Genomic DNA, 22,496 nt, shown 5'->3' with positions numbered 1-22,496 from the left:
TGTGTGCATGTGCATATATGTGCATGTGTGTCTGTATATATGTATGTGTCTTCAAAGATAAATGGGACAGACAGGGAGAGCATTTGGAGAGAAAATCAGGCAAATATAATACACATGTCTAAAAATGTCACAACAAAACCATTTATTTGCATGCTAACCAAAATATTACCTGGAAAAATATAAAGAATAAATTAGTATTAACTGACTCAAATAACAAGCCAACAAACCCTTTTAATTTGGGATTTACTACTTGCCAATAATTTATGGGGACAGTGCTGGACTGTTTTTTTCATATTTTCACACAGACAATCTCAATACATAATTGAGAAAAAAAGAGTGTGAAGGGGTGGAAAAAGGAGGAAATAGCACCAAAAATCGTATCTCTCCCAGGTTTCTGTGTTCACAACACCCACATTTAATTGCAAGAGGAATATTATTAACATAGAGACTATATTATGTATACCGACTATTCAAACTTGTAGGAGTTTTTAAAACTCTGCATTTTATTTCTCGAATTTTTATTTTTACTGCATTATTTATTTTCTGTGTATGTGTGTGTGTGTGTGTGTGTGTTTGCAAGCTCATGCATGCTCACACGCACATGCTTATTCACTTGCCATGGTACATGTGTGGATTTCAGAGGACAACTTGCAGAAGTCAGTTCTCTGCTTCTACCAACAGGCTCTTGGTGATAGAACCCATGTCACTGGGTTTGGCAACAAGCATCTTTACTCATTCTTCACCCATTAAAGACTTGATCCATCTTCACAGGCCCAAATCTTTAACTTTTAATAATTCCCCTTTATTGCTTTAAATCATGGCTCTGTTTGTATTGGGTTTATTTGTGTATTTAATTTCTTTTTTAAAATACAACAAACAAATCTGTCCTCCCAGGCAATTTTTATTTATCTTTGTTTATGCAACAGGACAAACCTCAAGTACATTTTTGCAAACAAGGAATGCAGTATTTATCCATTGGACTACTTCCAGTAAACTGAGAAAACAGAATTTAATTTCTTAGAAAGTGCTGAATAATTTTACATTTTCTGTATTTATAGCATAGCAGAAGTTGTGCTGCTTAATTGGCATCCTTCTAGGCTTCAGCATAAATATTCTGTTATTTACTGTACATGCACAGAGTAAATTTTAAACATGAAATGACTATTAGAATAATCTAGAGGAAATAATTTTCCCCTTATTTTTTAGAAGTTCATATTTATTTTGTGTATGGAGGAGATATAAATTTCCATATACATATGTGTGTTATTATAGACACTGATTCCAAAAGTCTATGCTAGGAACTTTTCACAGTAATTGAAATGTAAAATCACATTGCCTATACCAACATACTGGGATGGCTACTTCTTAGATTCAAACATTTTTTATATATCAATGGTCACCTTAATTCCATAAAAATGAAATTATAAGTAGTATTCTTGATCTTCCTCTGTCATTACTCATTTTCTGGAAGTCAGTTTCACATAATTTACAGAACAAGGCATCCAAGACTGTTTCTGGTTTGAATCCAGCTGTGTGGTAGTTGAGAATTTGCCACTGCCGTGACCCCAACTGTGTCCTCAGAAAAGTGGATAGACCAACTTCCTCACGTGGTTTTGTCAAAAATGGCATGTTGTATAAAGGGACAGGTGAGCCTGTTTTGTTCCATCACTGGCCTTCTTCTTTACAGTGGGGACGTGTTCCCAAAGCACAAAGTTCTGTGGAGAAGCAACAGACCTGTGTATGTGGTTCCCTACACCTTCCACTGAGGCAGAGACCAGAAGGAACTGTTTGAGTAGGAGAGCTGAAAAACAGGATCTCAAAGTCCACTTTAGGAATTCACCTCAGTGAAACCATAGTGATAAACCATGATTGATCCTATTTCAAGCAAAACCGAACAAAAGCACAACCTGTGGTGTTTGCCCTGCCTGTTCAGTCCCTGTGTGTCTAACAAATGCTCTAATATTTACCAACCAGGATGCTTTCATGTCTCTGCAATCATATTTATTTTCTCCCTCAGAAGCCTGCTCTCATCCCTACTCCAGATTCTCTCAGATTTCTCACCAACACTCAGGATTGAGGATTCCATGTGATACAGTTGAGATATTCATGTTTTGACCTAAGAGACTTGCCTTCTTAATTGTCCCATAGCCTGTAGTTTACTTCTGAATACTTTCATACAGAATCAGTTTCCTTGTAGAAAAGCACTCAGGGCCAGCTTCTTCATCCTTTGTATGTAAAACACTTCACAAAATAGGAACATAGATAAGCACTATATGAATGATACAGAAATAAGGTAAGCCTTGCCACAGGAGCATTTTGTAAGATTCAAAGCAACAACAAAATAGGAGAATATTAATCTTCTTCATCACAAAGCTGTGGCTTCTCAAATTCCAGAGTGTCAAGCAAGTATTCTTAGGGCTATGGTGAGAAATTAGCCTGCATCTTCCAAAGAGACTGAGCTCTGTAAAGCCTGGTAGGTCATGTTCTGTCCCTCAGCTGGGGCCCTGCCTTCTTCTGGACTAAATAGGTCCTCCTCAACTATGACATTCATTATAACCACAAAGTAATAAATCAGCCATGTTATTTTCAAGAATTATTTTAAAAAACGTGTAGAGGTAGCAGTACCTATATATGATACGGGCTAATGAACATTTGAAAAAAGTCAACATATAATTATGCAAATATCTGAGGTCAAGTAGCCTTTCGTTTTTATAAAGCATCAATATTGAGACATTTGTGCAAATGGTGGGTGACATGAAGTTAATGGTCACTTTTCTATTTATCTGCTTCTCGTGGCATGCTTAATGAGAATGGATCTAATATGACAAAATGTTCTTTAAGCATTCATGCTTGAAAATGCAGAGTGGCTGTATCTCTTTATTTATTCTTCACATTATTTCCCTTCAAATTAGAACCATGCCAGTTTTGTCAAGCTTAATTCTAAGGAAGGTTTTGTGTTTTCAAGGAAAGCTTCATTAAAGCTGAAAGCTTAAAAGCTTAACAGGCCTGCCACTTACTCTTTAAAACTAAAAAAGTCTAAAATTTCTAAAGCTGCTTTCATATTTTATATATTCTTCAGTCTAAAGGAAAGTTATCATGATGCTAATTGTCCAGAAATGTGATCTCTTCAAGTTGAATTGGATATAGTTGTCCTTTCATTTGTCCCAAACCATAGAATCTTGATGCTCCATAGATGCCATCAAAGATCATAGAACCCAGCTCAAGCCAGAAGAGAACTCAGCCTAAACTTTAGGGATTCATGATCAAAAGGGTGAAAGCCAGCCCAAAACAGAAGACACTGGTCCTTAATATCCACTTTAGAAATCCCAATGCCTGCTTAAATACAGGGTGTGAAATTTGCCAAACTATTAAAAAAAATCCCTTTACCAAGCTGACATTGCCCTAAGACACCAATGTGTTACATATCACTTACAGCAATTGTTCTTAAGCTGGTATTGAGTGTTTGTTTTTGAAACATATTCTAGGGTCATGATGTGGCATAACATTCTTGTTCACTGTAAAGATTTGTCACTCATATTGGTCTAATAAAACGGTGATTTGCCAGTAGCCAGAGAGAAAGTATAGGCGCTACCAGACTAGGAGAATTCTGGAAAGAGGAAAGGTAGAAAAGGAAACACCAGACAGATGTAGAGGAAGCAAGATGAGAATGACTTACTGAGAAAAGGTACCAAGCCATCGGACTAAACATAGATAAGAATTATGGGTTAAGGAGCAAAATCACCAGAGACCTGAGGCCTGTGCACAGCGGATCCAGATCCCACCCAACAGGATTCAGCCTGCCCAGAGACTGCCAGCTTCCAAGTCCATTCTCTATCCACAGGACAGGTGAGGTAAGCGAGGGTTGTCTCCAGCCTGTTTTCCAGTGGCCTGAGCAGAAACACGGAGACCTGAAGACTGCACACAGCAGATCCGGATCCCAGCCTGACAGGATTCAGCCTGCCCAGAGACTGCCAGCTTCCAAGTCCCAGTCTCCACCCACAGAACAGGCTAGGCAGAGTCCAGCCTACCCAGAGTTTGCTAAGGTCCTGATACTAGAACGGCCTCCATTCATGCAAGAGGAAAGCCACTAGGGTATTGGACTTGCTCCCACCCACTGGAAAAGGACCATGGTCACATACCCACCAGGGGATGAAGAGATTCCTTCTGCACCCACAGGAAGAAATGATGGGTAGAAGACAATACAAAACCACACCCACCAACACAAAAACCAATATGACACTTCCAGAAACTAGAAAATCTACACCCACAAGACCTGAATAGCCCATTGCGGAAGAAGCAGATGAGAAAGACCTTAAAAACAACTTCACAAAAATGATAGAGGCTCTCAAAGAAGATATGAGAAAATCCCTTAAAGACATGGAAGAAAAAAAACAAACGAAAAATACAAGAAATGGAGGAAAAAACAACCCAAGAATTGCAAGAAATGGAATAAAAGACAAACGAAAAACTTCAACAAATGCAAGAAAGAGAGGAAAAGACAAAGCAAAAATTACAAGAAACAATTCAAAAAGTACAAGTGTTGAAAGCTGAAAGAGACAATAAAAAAATATACAGTCTGAAGGAATGCTGGAAATAGAAAAGCTGGGCAAATGGCCAGGTACTACAGATACAAGAATAACCAACAGAATACAAGAGATGGAAGACAGAATCTCAGATGTTGAAGATACACTACGGGAAATAGATTCATCTACCAAAGAAAATCTTAAGTCCAACAAATCCCTAACACAAAATATCCAGGAAATATGGGACACCATGAAAAGACCAAACCTAAGAATAATAGGTATAGAAGAAGGTAAAGAAATCCAACTCAAAGGGGCAGAAAACATATTCAACAAAATCATAGAAGAAAACTTTCCCAACTTAAAGAAAGACATGCCAATGAAGGTATAAGAAGCTTGCAGAACACCAAATAAAGCAGACCACAAAAGGAAATTCCCTCACCACATAATAGTAAAAACCCCAAACATACAGAATAAAGAAAGAATACTAAGAGAAGCACAGGAAAAGGCCAAATAATATACAAGTGCAAACCTATCAGAATCACACCTGACTTCTCCATGGAAACTCTGAAAGCCAGAAGATCCTGAATATATATTCTACCAACACTAAGAGACCATGGATGCCAGCCCAGTCTGCTATACCCAGCAAAGCTTTCAATTACTATAGATGGAGAAAACAAGATATTCCATGACAAAACCAGATTTAAACAATATGTATCCACTGACCCAACCCTAAAGGAGTTGACTACAACCAGAAAAACACAGGCAATAGATAATCTCACCTTAGCAAAAGCCAAAAGAAAAGAGGTGGAAATCCACATATAATTCCACCACCATCAACTATTCCAAAACAAATAAGAATGAGCAATCAATGGTCATTAATATCCCTCAATATTAATGGTCTTAACTGTCCAATAAAGAGACACAGGCTAACAGAATGGATTCAAAGACAGAACCCCTCCTTCTGCTGTATACAAGAAACACACCTCATCCTCAAACTCAAAGATAGACATTACCTCAGAGTTAAAGGATGGGAAAAGATTTTCCTGTCATACGGACCCAAGAAAAAAGCAGGGGTAGCAATCCTAGTATCTAGCAAATTAGATTTTAAAATAAAATCAATCAAAAGAGATGAAGGAGGGCACTTCATACTTATCACAGGAGAAATCCACCAAGATGAAGTTTCAATTTTGAACATCTATGCCCCAAATACAAAGGCACCAATGCTCATAAAAGAAACATTACTAAAACTCAAATCACATATAAAGCCCCAAAAACTTATAGTGGGAGACTTCAACACCCCACTCTCACCTCTAGACAGGACTACCAGACAGAAAATTAACAAAGAAGCAAAGGAACTAATACAAGTTATGACCCAATTGGGATTAACAGACATCTATAGAACATTCCACCCAAATAAAAAAGATTATAACTTCTTCTCAGTACCACATGGAACCTTCTCAAAAATCAACCACATACTTGGTAACATATAAAATCTCAACAGATACAAAAAATATGGAATAACTCCATTCACCTTATCAGACCACCATGCATTAAAATTAGAATTCAACAACAAAAAAATTGCAGAAACCCTACAAAATCATGGAAGTTAAATAATGCACAATTGCACCATTCCTGGGTCAAGGAACAAATAATGAAAGAAATTAAAGACTTCATAGAATTCAATGAGAATGAGGACACAACATACCCAAACTTATGGAACACTTGAAAGCAGTGATATTAGGGAAGTTCATTGCACTAAGTGCCCACATGGAGAAACTGGAGAAGAGTTACACTAGAGAATTAACAGTACAGCTGAAAACTATAGAACACAAAGAAGCAAATTCACCCAGGAGGAGTAGACGACAGGAAATAATCAAACTGAGGGCTGAAATCAATAAAGCAGAGACTCAGAAAGCAATACAAAAAAATCAATGTAACGAAGAGTTGGTTCTTTGAGAAAATCAACAAGATAGACAAACCTTTATCCAAACTTACCAAGTGACAGAGCGTGAACATGCAAATTAACAAAATCAGAAATGAAAAGGGGAACATAACAACAGACTCTGAGGAAATCCAGAGAATCATCAGGTCATACTTTGAAAACCTGTACTCTACACAATTTGAAAATCTAAAGGAAATGGACAATTTTCTGGATAGATATCACTTGGCAAAATTAAATCAAGAACAAATAAGCAATTTAAATAGACCTATAACCCCTAAGGAAATAGAAGCAGTCATCAAAAGTCTCCCAACCAAAAACTGCTCAGGGCCAGATGGCTTCAGTGCAGAATTCTACCAGAAATTCAAAGAACAGCTTATACCAATTCTTCTCAAAGCATTCCATGCAATAGAAGTAGAAGAGTCTTTGCAAAACTCTTACTACGTGGCTTCAATAACCTTGATACCCAAGCCACACTAAAACACAACTAAGAAAGAGAATTTCAGACCAATATCCCTCATGACCATTGACGCAAAAATACTGGCAAATAAGATCCATGAACACATCAGAAAACTCATCCATCAAGATCAAGTAGGCTTCATCCCAGGCATGCAGGGTTGGTTCAACATATGAAAATCCATCAATGTAATCCACCATATAAACAAGCTGAGAAACAAATCATCTCACTGGATGTTGAAAAAGCCTTTGACAAAATCCAATACCCCTTCAGGATAAAGGTCTTGGAGAGATCTGGGATAATAGGAACTTACCTCAACAAAATAAAAACTATATACAGCAAACCAACAGCCAACATCAAAATAAATGGACAGAAATTCAACGCAATTCCTATAAGATCAGGGCCAAGACAAGGCTGTCTACTCTCTCCATACCTTTTCAATATTGTACTTGAAGTTCTAGCTAGAGCAATCGACAACAAAAGGAGATCAAGGGGATACAAATTGGAAAGGAAGAAGTCAAACTTTCACTATTTGCAGATGATATGATAGTTTACATAAATGACCCAAATAACTCTACCAGGGAACTCCTGCAGCTGATAAATACTTTCAGCAAAGTGGCAGGCTACAAGATCAGCTCAAGAAAATCAGTAGCCCTACTATATACAGATAATAAAAGGGCTGAGAAAGAAATCAGAGAAACATCGCCCTTTACAATAACCATAAACACCATAAAATGCCTTGGGGTAATACTAACCAAACAAATGAAAGACCTGTATAGCAAGAACTTTGAGTCTTTAAAGAAAGAAATTAAAGAAGACACCAGAAGGTGAAAAGATCTCCCATGCTCTTGGTTAGGTAGTGTCAACAGACTAAAAATGGCAATCTTACTGAGAGCAATATACAGATTTAACTCAATCACCATTAAAATCCCAGCATAATTCTTCACAGATCTTGAAAGAACAATAGTCAACTTTGTATAGAAAAACAAAAGACCCAAGATAGCCAAGGCAACCCTTTACAATAAAGGAACTTCCGGAGGCATCACCATCCCTGACTTCAAGCACTATTATAGAGTTATAGTCCTGAAAACAGCTTGGTATTGGCACAAAAAATAGACAGGTAGACCAATGGAATCATATTGAAGACACTGATATTAACCCATACACATATGAATATCTGATTTTCGAAAAAAAAGCTAAAAATATACAATGGAAAAAAAAGAAAGTATCTTCAACAAATGGTGCTGGCAAAACTGGATGCTGGCATGTAGAAGAATATGGATAGATCCATGTCTATCACCATGCACAAAACTTAAGTCCAAATGGATCAAAGACCTCAACAAAAATCCATCCACACTGAACTTGTTAGAAGAGAAAGGGAGGCACCCTTGAATGAATTGATACAGGAGACCACTTCCTGAGCATAACTCCAGTAGCACAGACACTAAGATTAACAATTAATAAATGGGACCTCCTGAAACTGAGAAGCTTCTGTAAGGCAAAGAACACAGTCAGCAAGACAAAAAGGCAACCCAGAGATTGGGAAAAGATATTCACTAACCCCACTTCTGACAGAGGGCTGATCTCCAAAATTTACAAAGAACTCAAGAAGCAAGTCTCTAAAACACCAAAGGATCCAATCAAAAAATGGGGTACAGAACTAAATAGACAATTCTCAATAGAGGAGCCTAACATGGCTAAGAGACACTTGAGAAAGTGCTCAACATCCCTAGCCATCAGTGAAATGCAAATCAAAACAACTCTGAGATATCATCTCACTCTTGTCAGAATGGCTAAAATCAAAAACCCCAACGGCGGTTTATGCTGAAGATGATGTGGAGAAAGGGGAACACTCCTCCATTGCTGGTGGGAGTGCCGACTTGTACAGCCACTTTGGAAATCAGTATGGAAATTCTTCAGGAAAATGGGAATCAATCTACCACAAGACCCAGCAGTTCCACACTTAAGCATATATCCAAAAGATACACATTCATACAACAAGGAGGTCTGTTCCACTGTGTTCATAGCAGCATTATTTGTAATAGCCACTACGTGGAAGCAGCCTAGATGCCCCTCAACTGAAGAGTGGATAGAGAAAATGTGGTACATTTACACTATGGAGTATTACTCAGAGGAAAAAAATAATGGAATCTTAAAATTTGTAGGCAAATGGATGGCACTAGAAGAAACCATACTGAGTAAGGTTACCCAGTCACAGAAAGAGAAACATGGTATGTACTCACTCATTTATGGATTTTAGACATGAATCAGGGAAGTCCCAGCATACAATCCCACTGCCAGAGAGTCTAGGAAACTGAACCTTCATCCAGCAACTGATGAAAGCAGAGGCAGATACCCACAGACAAACACTTAAATGAACTCCTGGAATCCAGTGTCAGAAAGAGAGAATTGATGGGCAAAGTAGTTAAGAGTGGGCTGGTACTGTGATATACCTACCTCACCCATTTGCCAAGATTGTGGTTTCCTAATGTAATTCCTAATACATGAAATAGAACATATTTAATAAAAGAAAAAAAAGCCTATAACAGGCGGGCAGTGGTGGTGCACACCTTTAATCCCAGCACTCAGGAGGCAGAGGCAGGTGGATCTCTGTGAGTTCGAGGCCGGGCTGGACCAATAGCCTCCAAAACAATACAGAGAAACCCTGTCTCCTTAAAAAAAAGCCTATAACAGAGAGACCTGGGTAGGTATCTACTTTGTCTCTAGCTACTTTCAGGAGCTGCCAAGGGATCTCATTCATGTCATTGCTGTATCCAGTGCTGGCAACATCAGGTGACTGGTGCCTAGTCCATAGTTGGCACCTGATAAAAAAAAAGAGTGGGCTGGTTTAACCCACAGAAACAGTTGGCCTGAACAAGGCAGAGCTCTTGGACTCCAGATTGATGGCTGTGTGGAAAGCATGGACTGACCCAGACCCCCTGAATGTGGGTGTCAGTGAGGAGGCCTGGGTAATCTATGGAGCCTTGGGTAGTATTTATCCCTGGCATACAAATAGACTTTGAGTGCCCCTGCCACAATATGGGAGGCTCTCTCAGCCAGGACTTTTGGGAGAGGACCTAGGCCCTGCCCTGGATGAAATGACAGTTACTGGAGATCCACCATGGAGGGCCTCACCCTCCCTGGGGATTGGAGTGGAGATTGGATGGGGGACTGGAAGACCTGGTGGGAGGGAGAGGGAACTGGGATTCACATGTGAAACAAGATGGTTTCTAACCTAAATAAAATAATAATAATAATAATAATAATAATAATAAAAGAAACTGAACTCCAAGAAAAAAAAAGAATTATGGGTTAATTTAAGTTGTAAGAGCTTGTTAGTAATAAGCCTGGGCAATAGGCCAAACAGTTTGTAATTAGTATAAGGCTCTGCGTAGGACAAGGTGGGACAGAAACCTCTGTCTACAGGGACACAATTGTACAAGAAAGAAAATAATGCTGATATTTAGCATAAGAGCACTGCCACAGGGGGGAACTATGGAAACTGACATACTACAAAGACAAGGTCAGCCCATTGTCTGGATCATGGGTAGCATCGATGTCAGTTTGCTGAGAAGGGACAAGGTATATGGGAAGTAGAATCTTAACATCCAGCAGTTTCTGAGCATTCTTGACTCTGTCTCTGTAACTTTGCTATCTCTAAGAGCCTCATTATTTTCATCTGTAACAACGGAAATGGCCATGATTATTTTGTAGATTTTTGTTGAGAATTAAATAAACTAATGCATGTCAAATACTTTGGACTTTGCTTGATATATATTGAATAAATATTTACTATTGCTTTATTTATTCCTAATTTTTTTCATGATGTGAAGGTTTTTATTACTATGCCTAACTTGAATGATACTGTACTAAAATTACAAGTCTATCATTGGTTAAACCATGATTTAAACCCAGACATCCTTCCTATCAGTACATCATAAAAACACTTAAGAAATTTCATCTTATGTCTCACATTGTGATTATTCAGGCAGCATGAATTTAAGTCAGAACTTGTTAAAAATGCAAACTTTCAAGCTGGGTGTGATAGGTCATAACTTTAATCTCAGGGCAGATCACTATGAGTTCCAGGGAAGTCAATACTACATATAGAGATGAATAAATAAATAGCAAACTTTCTTCCAGGCATGGTGACACATTCCTATAATCCTATCACTGCCTCCCTCACTCAGTCATGATGCAGAGGCAGAAGGATTTTGAGTTAGAAGCTAGGTTGAAATGTATAGTGAGTTCTAGGGCAATGTGGGATATGTAGTGAGACACTGTCAAAAAAATCTATAACAAAAATATGCGCATTTCCTTACTCCACCCCACATCTGCCACTTAAAATTGATATACATAGGCAACTGTGTTCAGTCATTTCCTTTTTACATGAAGGTTATGACAACCTTAACAAGATTCTGAAAGAATATTCTACAGGAAGTGTGTAACAGTGGAGCATGTGCTCAGTCAATCAAAATTGGAGATAATTTTACTAGGGAGATTTTGAACAAAAGATACTTGGCATTCTGGGACAGTTAAATTTCAGAATTTCCTGAGTGACTTTGAGGAAATGTCACATTCACTGGCTCAGTTCTCCCATCAGCAAAATGAGTAATTTCATATTACTGCTTTATTCCCAGCTATACCTGTTCAAATATGTCACAAAATAAAAGTATTGAAAACAAGATGAGTGTCACACAACCTTAATCCCAGCACTCAGGAGGCATACCAGGTGTATCTCTGAGTTCAAGGCAACCCTGGTCTACGTAGTAGGTCCTAGCCAGAGCTATGAAGTCATATCCTGTCTCAAGAATAAAAAAATAACAAGGTGGCAGTAGGAGTATTAATAATAAACTATGTTTTTAGCTTTTAATATTGAATAAGAGGAAAAATGTATGATGGGTTTAGAAAGACATCATTCTTGAAGAGTGAACATAGACACAGAAGGAATATAAAGCCTACATAAGAGTAAATTAATGGTATAAGATTCCTCTTTGATAATCCCACATGGGAGGCCTCACCCTCCCTGAGGAGAGCATGGGGGGACTGGGATGGGGAGATGATCTGGGGAGTGAGAAGATGGGAGGGAGAGGGAATTGGGATTTGTATGTAAAATAAGATTATTTTTAATTTAAATTAAAAAAATAAAATATGTATATCACCAAAAAAGGATTCCTCTTTGAAGACAGAAAACGCCATTAATCAATCGTTGTTTTAGTTTGCTCCAGTGAGAAGATTTTATTAGACAACAGACTGAATATGAGGGCAGATGTGATAGAATGCCCAAGTGGCTGTGATTACATAAAACCAGTTCCTATCAACACTGTTTCTTATTTGGGTAAGCCTGGTGTGGTCTGAGATTCTGTTGGTTCATCTTCAAAGTATACAGAAAGATTACATTACACTGTATTTTAAATTCTACATTCAGTGTCATTTGGTTCTTATTGTTCAGTCAGATCACAGGAGTAAAATCATATCTTCTTACAGTGACAAGAGTGACAGAAACTATGAGGTGACAAAACTGCATTTATAGAGAGGTTTTAGCTTAGCTCTGCAGCACAGGAAACATCTCAAAATGCTATTATATTCTTCATCAAGGGTAGTATGAGATCCAGTGAAATCTCAGTAACAATATTATACACATTACTCGAGGAGAATAAACTTACCTTTCCAATACATATATAAATATCACATTTATTTAATCATATGTTAAATGTATATGCAAGCCATTATTGTTTCAGAGAATGGGTGGGAAGAACAATCTGTACTTGAGGCTCACTTTATGGTGAAGGAGACAAGGAAGACGGAAACTTCACAGAGTACAAAAATCAAACTTTTTATCAGTGAGAAAACTAGAAGGTAGAATCACTGTATAGCACTAGGATTTACCAAGGTTCCCTCATCTTGGCACCTTGCATGCAATACCACAAAGGTTCTCAAACAGAACCATTAGCTCTAGTCTTTGTTTAGAAGTTATCTGCCAGGACCCATGGGTTCCTGGAGAAGGTTAAACTATGGAAGTCATAGTTGTAAATTTCATAACACCTCTAATGTCCTTTATGGTTAGAAGGTGAATACAAAGTCAAATAGTCATCTAAATCTTTCAAAGGTCCCAAACTTCAATTTCTATTAATTTAAGCAGCAAATGTGAACTTTGACATTTAATTATATTCAATTCAAGTGTCCCATGATTTTTCCTAGGAGGTATAAAAAGTGTCTGTCTGTCCCAGATAGAACACTAATAGCCACAAGTATTCCATCTAAGTCCAGGGTGGTGAACAATGAGTCTATTGGGCTTACTTACAGAATTATGGGTGACTCACCACCAGAAAAGTCCTCTTTCCTAAGTGGCAGCTGGGTTTGCAGCTGCACTATTAAAGACATTCCATCCCCAGGCAAGCTTCCTCAACCTATATTCTATTGGCCTAAAACAACAGCAGCTGGGACAAGATGGAAGAGTGGCTTTAACTCCAACAATATTCTGGTGACCCTCTCCTCTCTTTCCAGGACAGTTTCATTATCTGTGAGAGACCTGGACATCACTGTATTGGCCTGTTTTGTTTGTGTTTTGTGGCTCGCTCGCTCTCTCTCTCTCTCTCTCTCTCTCTCTCTCTCTCTCTCTCTCTCTCTCTCTCTCTCTCTCTCTCTCTCTCTCTCTCTCTCTCTCTCTGTGTCTCTCTCTGTGTCTCTCTCTCGCTCTCTGGCTCTTGGTCTCGCTCTTGCTGTCGCTCTTGCTCTCGCTCTCCCTTCCTTCCTTCTTTCTTCTTTCTCTCTTTTCTCCTTCCCTCCCTCCCTTCCTTCCTTCCTTCCATTTGATATCTTTAAGGCAAGGTTTCACTCTATTTTTTAAGACCAGGTTGGCTTGAAACTCATGGCAATCCTCCTTCCTCTGCATCTAGGTCCTGGGATTACAGAGTCTACCATACCTTACCTATTCTGCTTATCTCACTCTTGTGCCTATGGGTCAAGCACTTCTGTAGATCATCCCAGAAATGCTGCTTCATGACAGGAAGTTCTCATGCCACATTCAGCAGAAATAACTCCAGTCCAATATCAGGGAAAAGACATCAAATGTTATGGTTATTTTGGCGGAATCCTGGTCCTATTTTCAGCCACAGTACTTGTATTTAGTGTGTCCTCACAGATTATACTATAAAATTTCCTCATAAAGACAGAAGATGATGTCCACTGAGAGGGAAAATAGAAAACATAAGGGAAAAAAAGGCCATGTGACTGAAGCAGTAAGAAAGTGAGAAAGGAGGAGAGAACAATGAGGTGGAACAGTTGGCTTGCAGGGTCTTGGGGACAAGGGTAGACCAAAGTGACTTTCTTTTAGAGTGAAACAAATTATGGAAAGGCTTTCTGTAAGAGAAAAGATACGTTTATCTACCTTACAAAATGATTCTCTTAAAAAAAGAAAAGTTTCACAAAGTCCCTCTTTGGTCTCTGTTTTGTTTATGAAGCAATTAACATAAACCATGTCCATAACCATCATCATCACCATTATAAACAAGAGTCCATCACCATAATTGTTGTCATCACTATACATCATGATTGATCAACATAATTGCCATCACTATCATAAACCATGACCCATCAGCATCATCTTCATCACCATCATTGTCATAACCACCATAGTATTGATCTAACCAACATCTCAGTTCATATCAGCAGAGATCAGTGGTCACACAATTTATGGTTCCTTGCATGTGGAAACACTATCAGCAGTAGCAACAAAGATATGCTGAGGGAGAAACAATTTAAATTAACTATGGAAGTTGTCTGGCTCATTTTCTAGAAACCATGGCAAATGGCAAAGAGATTGTTTGATAGACAGCCATCAAGCAATGCTTCCTAACACTGCCCCTTGAGCTATTTTAATTCCCTTATTAGTCACTTTATTTGACTTACTTTGTGTTATGCTTGCAGAGTAACATCTGTGTTTACATCAGGGAATGTGTAACACAGGCACAGAATAGAAATAACTAAATATAAAAATCGAGAATCACAGTCTGATATGGCATTGAACAGCAAAGAGGGGGTCAAACTATATGAGTGACAGTTACAAAATGGATAAATACACTGAAATCAAAATAAAAGCTAACTTTGACTAAAAGGAAACACTCTCTACTAGTAAAACTACTAGCCATTTTCATGTATGTGCCTAGCATGAACTGAAGTTATCAAAGAAAGTTCCATACCTGTGTTAAGGAGTCTACAAGGGCAACATTGATAGCTGGTGTCTTACAGAACCAAAAAGAGCCAAATTACCTAATACTATGTTGTTTTTCATTTTTTGTTTCTTGGTTTTTTTTAAGACATGGTTTCTTTGGAGGCTTTCCTGGAACTAGCTCTTGTAGACCAGACCAGGCTGGTCTCGAACTCACAGAGATCTGCCTGCCTCTGCCTCCAGAGTTCTGGGATTAAAGGCGTGTGCCACCACTGCCTGGTATACCACGCTGAATGTGCCTAATCTCGTCTGATCTCAGAAGCTAAGCAGAGTTGGGCCTGGTTAGTATTGGATGGGAGACCTAGTGCTATGTTTACTTCCTTAGTAAACATTCAATGCCTACCTCTAGCTGTGTCTAATATACCATTGCCATGACTATTAGGCAGAAATTTGGGGATGTACTAATGTACTACAGCACCAGCTTCCACCAATCTAGAAACTGTGGGTGTCATCAGATAATCTGTGATAGAGATTTCCTCAAGGTGCTGTAACCCATCCATTCCATGTTTCTACCAGTGTGTTTGAAAAGTGCTTTGGTGGATGGCTTCTTGTTCTGCAACTGAAAAACTGGTGACAGTTTTCCACATTGGAACATGGTATTGAGGAAAACCTAATTTATGTGTGTGTCAGGGTCTCACAATATAGACCTGGCTAATCTAGAACTCAGAGATCTGCCTGTCTCTGTCTCCCAAGTCTATGTTCTACCCACCACACCTCAAAACAAACTATCTCCTATTCCCTTTTGAGGTGAGAGTTGTGCTTTGAGTCCATACCAGTGTGTTCATCTCCAAATGCATGTGCTTATTTAGGAAAACAAGGAGGGCAAATAAAAAAGGAAGATGGCCCTGACACAGACTCACTCACTTTCAACCCTGCCCATCCTGAAATTCCTACCTTATGAAGTTGCTAGGATGTGAAATGAGACTCCCACTGAGAACTGGCGTTATATTACCATATCATAATAGTAATATACTATACTATACAATTGTTTTGCTTCTTTATCAACAATAGATAACTTCAGATATGTTTTATGTAGCTGGCACAGAGAGAAATATGCCCCCACACCTGCCACAGAGCACTAAAGAGACCTTTAAACTATTTCATCTTTTTATAATATTAAATTAGGTAACCCTTCCTCAACAAGAAGTCATCAAGAGAACATTGGGTTAAGTTGGTCATGCAAAACCTCAACATTTTTTCTTATACAAATGAGTGGCAAGTAAATGTGCTTTAAAAACAACAAATAGGGTAATAAGTGATTCGAAATTCATAGTATAAACATTTAATTGAGTTTAGAATTCTAAGTTTTAGCAAGACTTTTCACCATTTCCCTTGGGGGTTGTTATGCCCCTATTCTACTTTTAACTAACTTTTATTTTATGTGTATGAATTTTTGTCTGCATGTATGCCTGTGTACCACATAAGTGCAATGCCTGGGGAGGTCAGAGGAGAGTGTCAACTCTTCTGAGACTAGATACATCAATGTAAGCCACCATATGGGTTTGGGGAATTGAACTTAGGTCCTCTAGAAGAGCAGTCAGTGCTCTTCACTGCTGAGTCATTCTCCAGTTCTGTCATACCCTCTTTTCAAAGCCTCACAAAATCAATGGTACCAAGAATAATTGTCCTGAGAACATGGGGGAAGAATGAATGTTCCTCAGTATTTGAGCGTCGTGGGCATGTGACCTGCACCATAGCAAAGGGTTAGCATTCATTAGGAACCCAATCTTGATTTAATGTTGTGCTGCCATCGTGAAATTTTAGACAATTTTTGAAAGGTGGGAGCCTGCATTAACATTTGCAGTGAACCTTGAAGAATGTGTAATGACATCTAAACTACCTGCAAAGCAATATATTTTGTGCCAAAGAAAAACAATAAAATGTTTAAGAAATATCCCTTGTAGTAAAAAATTTATAGCTTAAAAGTAGGAATAAGAATAGTAACAGAACTCAGCACTCAGGAAGCAGAGGCAGGCAGATCCGTGTGAGTTCCAGGACAGCCAGAACTGTTTTCTTTCTTTTTTTTCATTATTTCTTATTTTTTGATTTCATTTTACATTCCAACCACAGTTCTCCCTCCCACCCCCTAGTCTCCTCCCATCCCCCTTGCCTCCCACCTAGTCCACCCCCAATCTACTCCTCTTCACAGGTAAGGGCTCCCATGAGGAGTCAACATAGTCTGGCACAATAGGTTGGGGCAGGGGAAGGTCCCTCTCCCATGCATTAAGATTAAGAATGGCATCCCACCATGATTAGTGGGCTCCAACAAGCTAGTTCGTGTACCAGGGTTATATTGTGGTCCTACTGACAATGAGCATGGCATTCCTCCCTAAGGAATGGGCTCCAACAGGCTAGCTCATGTACCAGGTTTGTATCATGGTCTTACTGCTAAGACTGTTTCACAGAGAAACCCTGTCTTGAAAATAAAAAAGAAAGAAAGAAAGAAGGAGCAACAAAAAAAGAATAATAACACTCTATGGTTGAGATCATCATCAGTGTATTGGATTCAAACAAGAAAAAAAAGACTTAACCAATGACAACTGGGAGTTAAAACAGGTGGGTGAGCTGTAGGAAAGCCTGGAAATAGGCTCATAGTCGCATGGAATCACTTGGCTTGTGGATCTCAAGAGCCCAGGCTAAAGAAACTGTTGGCAGAGAAGGACCTAGAACACTCAGACAATGAGAGTATCAATAATTAACTGTAAACCCCTGAAGGGCTGTAGAGAGGGAAGCACTAAATCACAGTTACAATTTCAGAAGATTAAAGCACACAAGGATGGCCATCTTGGCAACGTTCTAGACTCTCAGCAGTACTGTGCTATTTAACATACAGTGCAAAATTGTTTTTGCACAGTGGCCAAAAGCAAAGTGACACCAAAGTTAGTAGTACCCACTTCTTTATTCTACCTATCAGTTCTGCTTGCCCTAAGCTAAAGACAACAACAACAGCAACAAAAATCACTCATTCTAGAGAGCCATTAATATTCAGTGTTAAAAACAGATTCTAAATCTAAGACAGCTCTGAACACACACACACACACATACACACACACACACACACACACACACACACACACACACACCTCTATTTCCTAAAACGGTGCCAGTAGAAAAGGACATCTTCCTAGAATTGTCCGAAAGAGCATTTGATTGTCATTTGCCCATTCCTTGAAATTACAAATTCTTGGAAGCTAAAATCAGCATCTTAAGAACTCAAGCTGAGATATTCCACACAAATGACAAGCCCCACCCCCACACAGCCATTTCATTGATTGCCAACTGAAGTTTTCATCAGAATGTTGTCAGATCAATAGCTTTGCAGTTTAAGACTTAAAATGAATATGCATTCTTTATCTTTCTCTCAGTCTCTCAATACACACACACAGACACACACACACCATTGAACACACATATATGTATATCCTGTCACATAAATATGGCATCTCAATAATTTAATTTCCTTTCAAACTACATTAAACTTCAAAAGAAATTTATATTTCCACCTCTCCTGATCTAATCACACCAAGGGGAAAAGAAAACACCCCGCTGACATTGAAGTATTTTAATATATTATTACCTGATATCAAATTAGAATTTTATTGTCCCTTCAGCAGGAATATAACAAAAAGATTTCATGTGGAAATGAAATATGTATAAAAGATGAAGCAGAAACAAAATTAATTAATAGAAATACCCAAGTAAGGGACATTAAAATTGCATTTTAAGAAAACTCAATAGATATCTGTTAAGATATATTACTGAAATAAAACATGGGTTTGACTTGTTAGCTCCATTTTAACCACTTACTCACACAAAGCAAAAATGTAGAAATGAAAAGTTTAATATTCCAGCCCTCAAAGAGGAAACCTTAGTGTGCACTGTCCTTGTTTTACATAATCTGCACATCGCCATGTTTCTGTTCTCAAAAGTAAAATGATGCAAATTTTGGAGATGTGGATATGTATGCACAGTGTGTGTGTGTGTGTGTGTACATATCTGTATGTGGGTGCACACATGCACACCAGCAAAAAGCTATCAGGTGTCCTGCTCTGTCACTCTCCCTGCCTTAGTCTCCTGAAACAGACTCTTATTGAACCTGTGGCTCACTATTTTAGTTAGACTGGCTGGCCAGCAGACCCCAGCAATATGCCCATCTCAGTTCTGCCCCAACCATTCCATGTCCTCATACTTGCAAGGCAAGCATTCTCAGCCACTCTGTTACCCCCAGGCCCCAATACAAAATATGTTTAAAGTCACTAGAATTGCCAATGTCTCTTTCAAATAAAATTAGACATGTGCTAAAAATAACATATATATGTTAAAGTTTAATGACAGAGATCAGTGTTTTTCTAAGAAATGAGAAGTAAGTTTTCCATTAAAATCCTGAGTTATCATAATAATCTATGAATTAAAAAGGAACTGGAAGTAAACAAATTTGGGAAATTAATCTCAGGATTACAGGCTAACAAGGTGCCTTGTGGAATGTCTCTTCCCTAGCTGTGTTCCTTTTCCTATGGAAACCCACAGGAGACAGGCTGTGTAGATGAAGTGGTGCCAACATATTAACTACTAGATTGTGAGAATGAACATCCTTTCCTGATCAAGTAAATTCTCATTTGTGTCTCTGAGAAAACTCTGCATGTCCAAGTATACTGGGTAAAATCTGGATGTCCTGACTTAACCACACATCCTGAGAACCAGCAGCAGAAATATAACAAAGTGGATCCAAAGTCATCTGACCATTCCACAAATTAGTAGGCAATTAACACTGAGATAAAAGCAGGCACACATGCAAGAGCACACACACACACACACACACACACACACACACACACACATACACACACGAAGCTGCATTTGAAAGAGGTGCCAAATCTTCCAAATGAAAAGAAAGAAGTGTCCTACCTTTTTAAAAATTCCATATACTCGGTATGCTTGATGAGTCCTGTCCGCATCATTATTGTTTGAAAACATTGTCGATCAATGGCCCACAGTTTCACATTTACAAGAGCTAGAGAAAGAGAAAACAAAGCAATCAGGGAAAAATAATTAGAAAATCTCACTTGTGAACAACACCCTATAAAACAGATTCTTTAGTCATGAGAGGTATGAAAACAACTAACCTTTTACACATATTTAAAGCTCATAGTATTAAGCTGTCCTGTTTCATCAACAAGTCAGCGACATTTGGCAGCAACATGTGATTCTTGGTTTTCTATCTAATATTACTATCTACCAAGAAGGTTCCTACTACTTTCATGTCCCTGTCCATCCTCTCAAAAGTACACACTAAACACTGTGCATGAAAGAAATAGCATAAGGTAAAAAGAGAAATAATATTTGCTGGTAACTAACCAGAAGATTATTAATGGCTCACATAATTGTATTTTAATTATTAAAAAGTACAAATAAAATAATCAACTTCCACTTTGGGGATTTGGTATAACTGAAATAATAATTACCTAGCAATTTCTACACCATACTTGTTTAACAAATAGTAACCTGTACACAAACTACATAGCAGTTTTAATAGATATGTTTGCTGAATTTTAATGTCTCTTACATACTCTATCTTTTACAATGCATAATGTTGAAGCTGAATGCCACAGAATCATTAAGTCCATAATTAATAGACAAGATTAAAAACAAAATGGCAGGTGTTATAGAATGAGATACAATGGTTTATCAAGGTAAACTTATGTAAATAAAAAAATGAGCACATTGGGGGCTGGAGAGCTCAGCAGTTAGAATCACTGAATGCTCATCTGAGGGACCCAGGTTCAAGTCTCAGAACCCACATGCTAGCTCACAGCAAACTGTAATCGCAGTTTCGGACATCCAATGTCCCCCGCTGGCTTCCACAAGCAATAAACATGCATGTTGTGCACAGACATACATGCATACAATACATCTATGCACATAAAAGTTCAAAAAGTCAATGAGGGATGCTCTCTCAGCCTGGACTCTTGTGGGAGGGCTTAGGCCCTGCCCTGGATGAAATGAGAGACTCTCTGGAGATCCTCCATGGAGGGCCTCACCCTCCCTGGGGATCAGAGTAGATGTTGGGTGGGGGACTTGAGGGCCTGGTGGGGAGGGGGGGATAGAGAAGGAGCTGGGACTCTGGGACTGACATGTGAAACAAGCTTGTTTCTGACTTAAATTTTAAAAAACGAAGAGAAAAAAGTCACATAGTTAAAATATAAACATATACTAAAATTTTTGCAAATGAACCTGTGTGGTAAGTATATGTTTTGTTTATTATGGTCTCTACATTTATACATATCTTAACATTTTCCTAATAGAAAAATAAATTGTTAGTATTATATTAATGCAATATAATGAAAAATATCTTTTGCATTCTAAGAGACACAACTTTTTCTGGGCCTCATAGCCGGAGATGATGCAACACCTTGAGGTCACTTAAAACTGCTCCTCTTGCTGGGCGGTGGTGGCGCACGCCTTTAATCCTAGCACTCGGGAGGCAGAGGCAGGTGGATCTCTGTGAGTTTGAGGCCAAGCTGGACTGACAGCCTCCAAAACAATACAGAGTTAATGTATAACTGTAATCTTAAATTATGTACTCTTGTATGCCCCTGACCCAGTTATGCATTAACTTAAATTTAAAAGTAGATTATATGGAAAATCCAAGGCGCGTAGGGTTGATTTTTACATTGTTCACTTACAAGTGGGTTAAACAAACAGGCTGAGTACACAGCAAGAGAAGCAGTTTTGTTTTTTTTGTTGTTTTTTGTTTGTTTGTTTGTTTGTTTGTTGTTTGTTTTACGAGACAGGGCTTCTCTGTATTGTTTTGGAACAACATAGAGAGACAGCCTTCAGGCAGGTACTGATTCAAACTCACAACAGACAGATGGAGGATGGAACACACAGAAAACATGAAGTAGATAATTCAAATCTGAACTGGTGCTTGATTAAATGATTTCAATGGCTTTTTATTCCTTTCTTTAGTGTGACAAAAACATTGAAGTCAATTACTAATGTGCTTAATCCACACAAGTATGAAAAATTTAAAAGACGGAATCATATATCAAACTTGAAAATATAGGGTATGTCCAAAAGTCAGACGATGCTGGTGCATACTTTTAATCCCAGCACTTAGGAGACAGAGGCAGGAGGATCTCTTGAGTTCAAGGTCAGCCTTGTCTACAGACCAAGTCCTAGGACAGTCACAGCTACACAGAACCCTGTCTCAAAAAAACAAAATATAAAAACATAAATAATAATAAAAGAAAACATAGGAGATATAACAGCAACTAGTACTGAATGAAACTACTGGGTGAGGCCAGCAGATGGTTAGTTCAAATGGACATAGTTAAAGTGAGAAACCCA

The 22,496-nt window shown here is 38.4% G+C and overlaps 1 protein-coding gene across 5 annotated transcripts in view; it reads right to left on the bottom strand.

Annotated features, from left to right (window-relative positions):
* The window catches only part of Prkg1 (protein kinase cGMP-dependent 1), a 1,145,204-nt gene that overhangs the window by 397,155 nt on the left and 725,553 nt on the right, over positions 1-22,496 (bottom strand). For all 5 annotated transcript variants that reach the window (XM_040745627.1, XM_040745622.1, XM_040745633.1 and 2 more), the window contains one exon: positions 20,055-20,160. In XM_040745627.1, the coding sequence (XP_040601561.1) occupies positions 20,055-20,160 (106 nt within the window). The remainder of the gene's footprint in view (positions 1-20,054; positions 20,161-22,496) is intronic.

The sequence above is a fragment of the Mesocricetus auratus genome, unplaced genomic scaffold (genome assembly GCF_017639785.1).
Source record: "Mesocricetus auratus isolate SY011 unplaced genomic scaffold, BCM_Maur_2.0 Super-Scaffold_4256, whole genome shotgun sequence".
Classification (NCBI taxonomy): domain Eukaryota; kingdom Metazoa; phylum Chordata; class Mammalia; order Rodentia; family Cricetidae; genus Mesocricetus; species Mesocricetus auratus.
The sequence above is the reverse complement of the archived record's forward strand: the minus strand, read 5'-3'. Positions and strand labels throughout refer to the sequence as shown.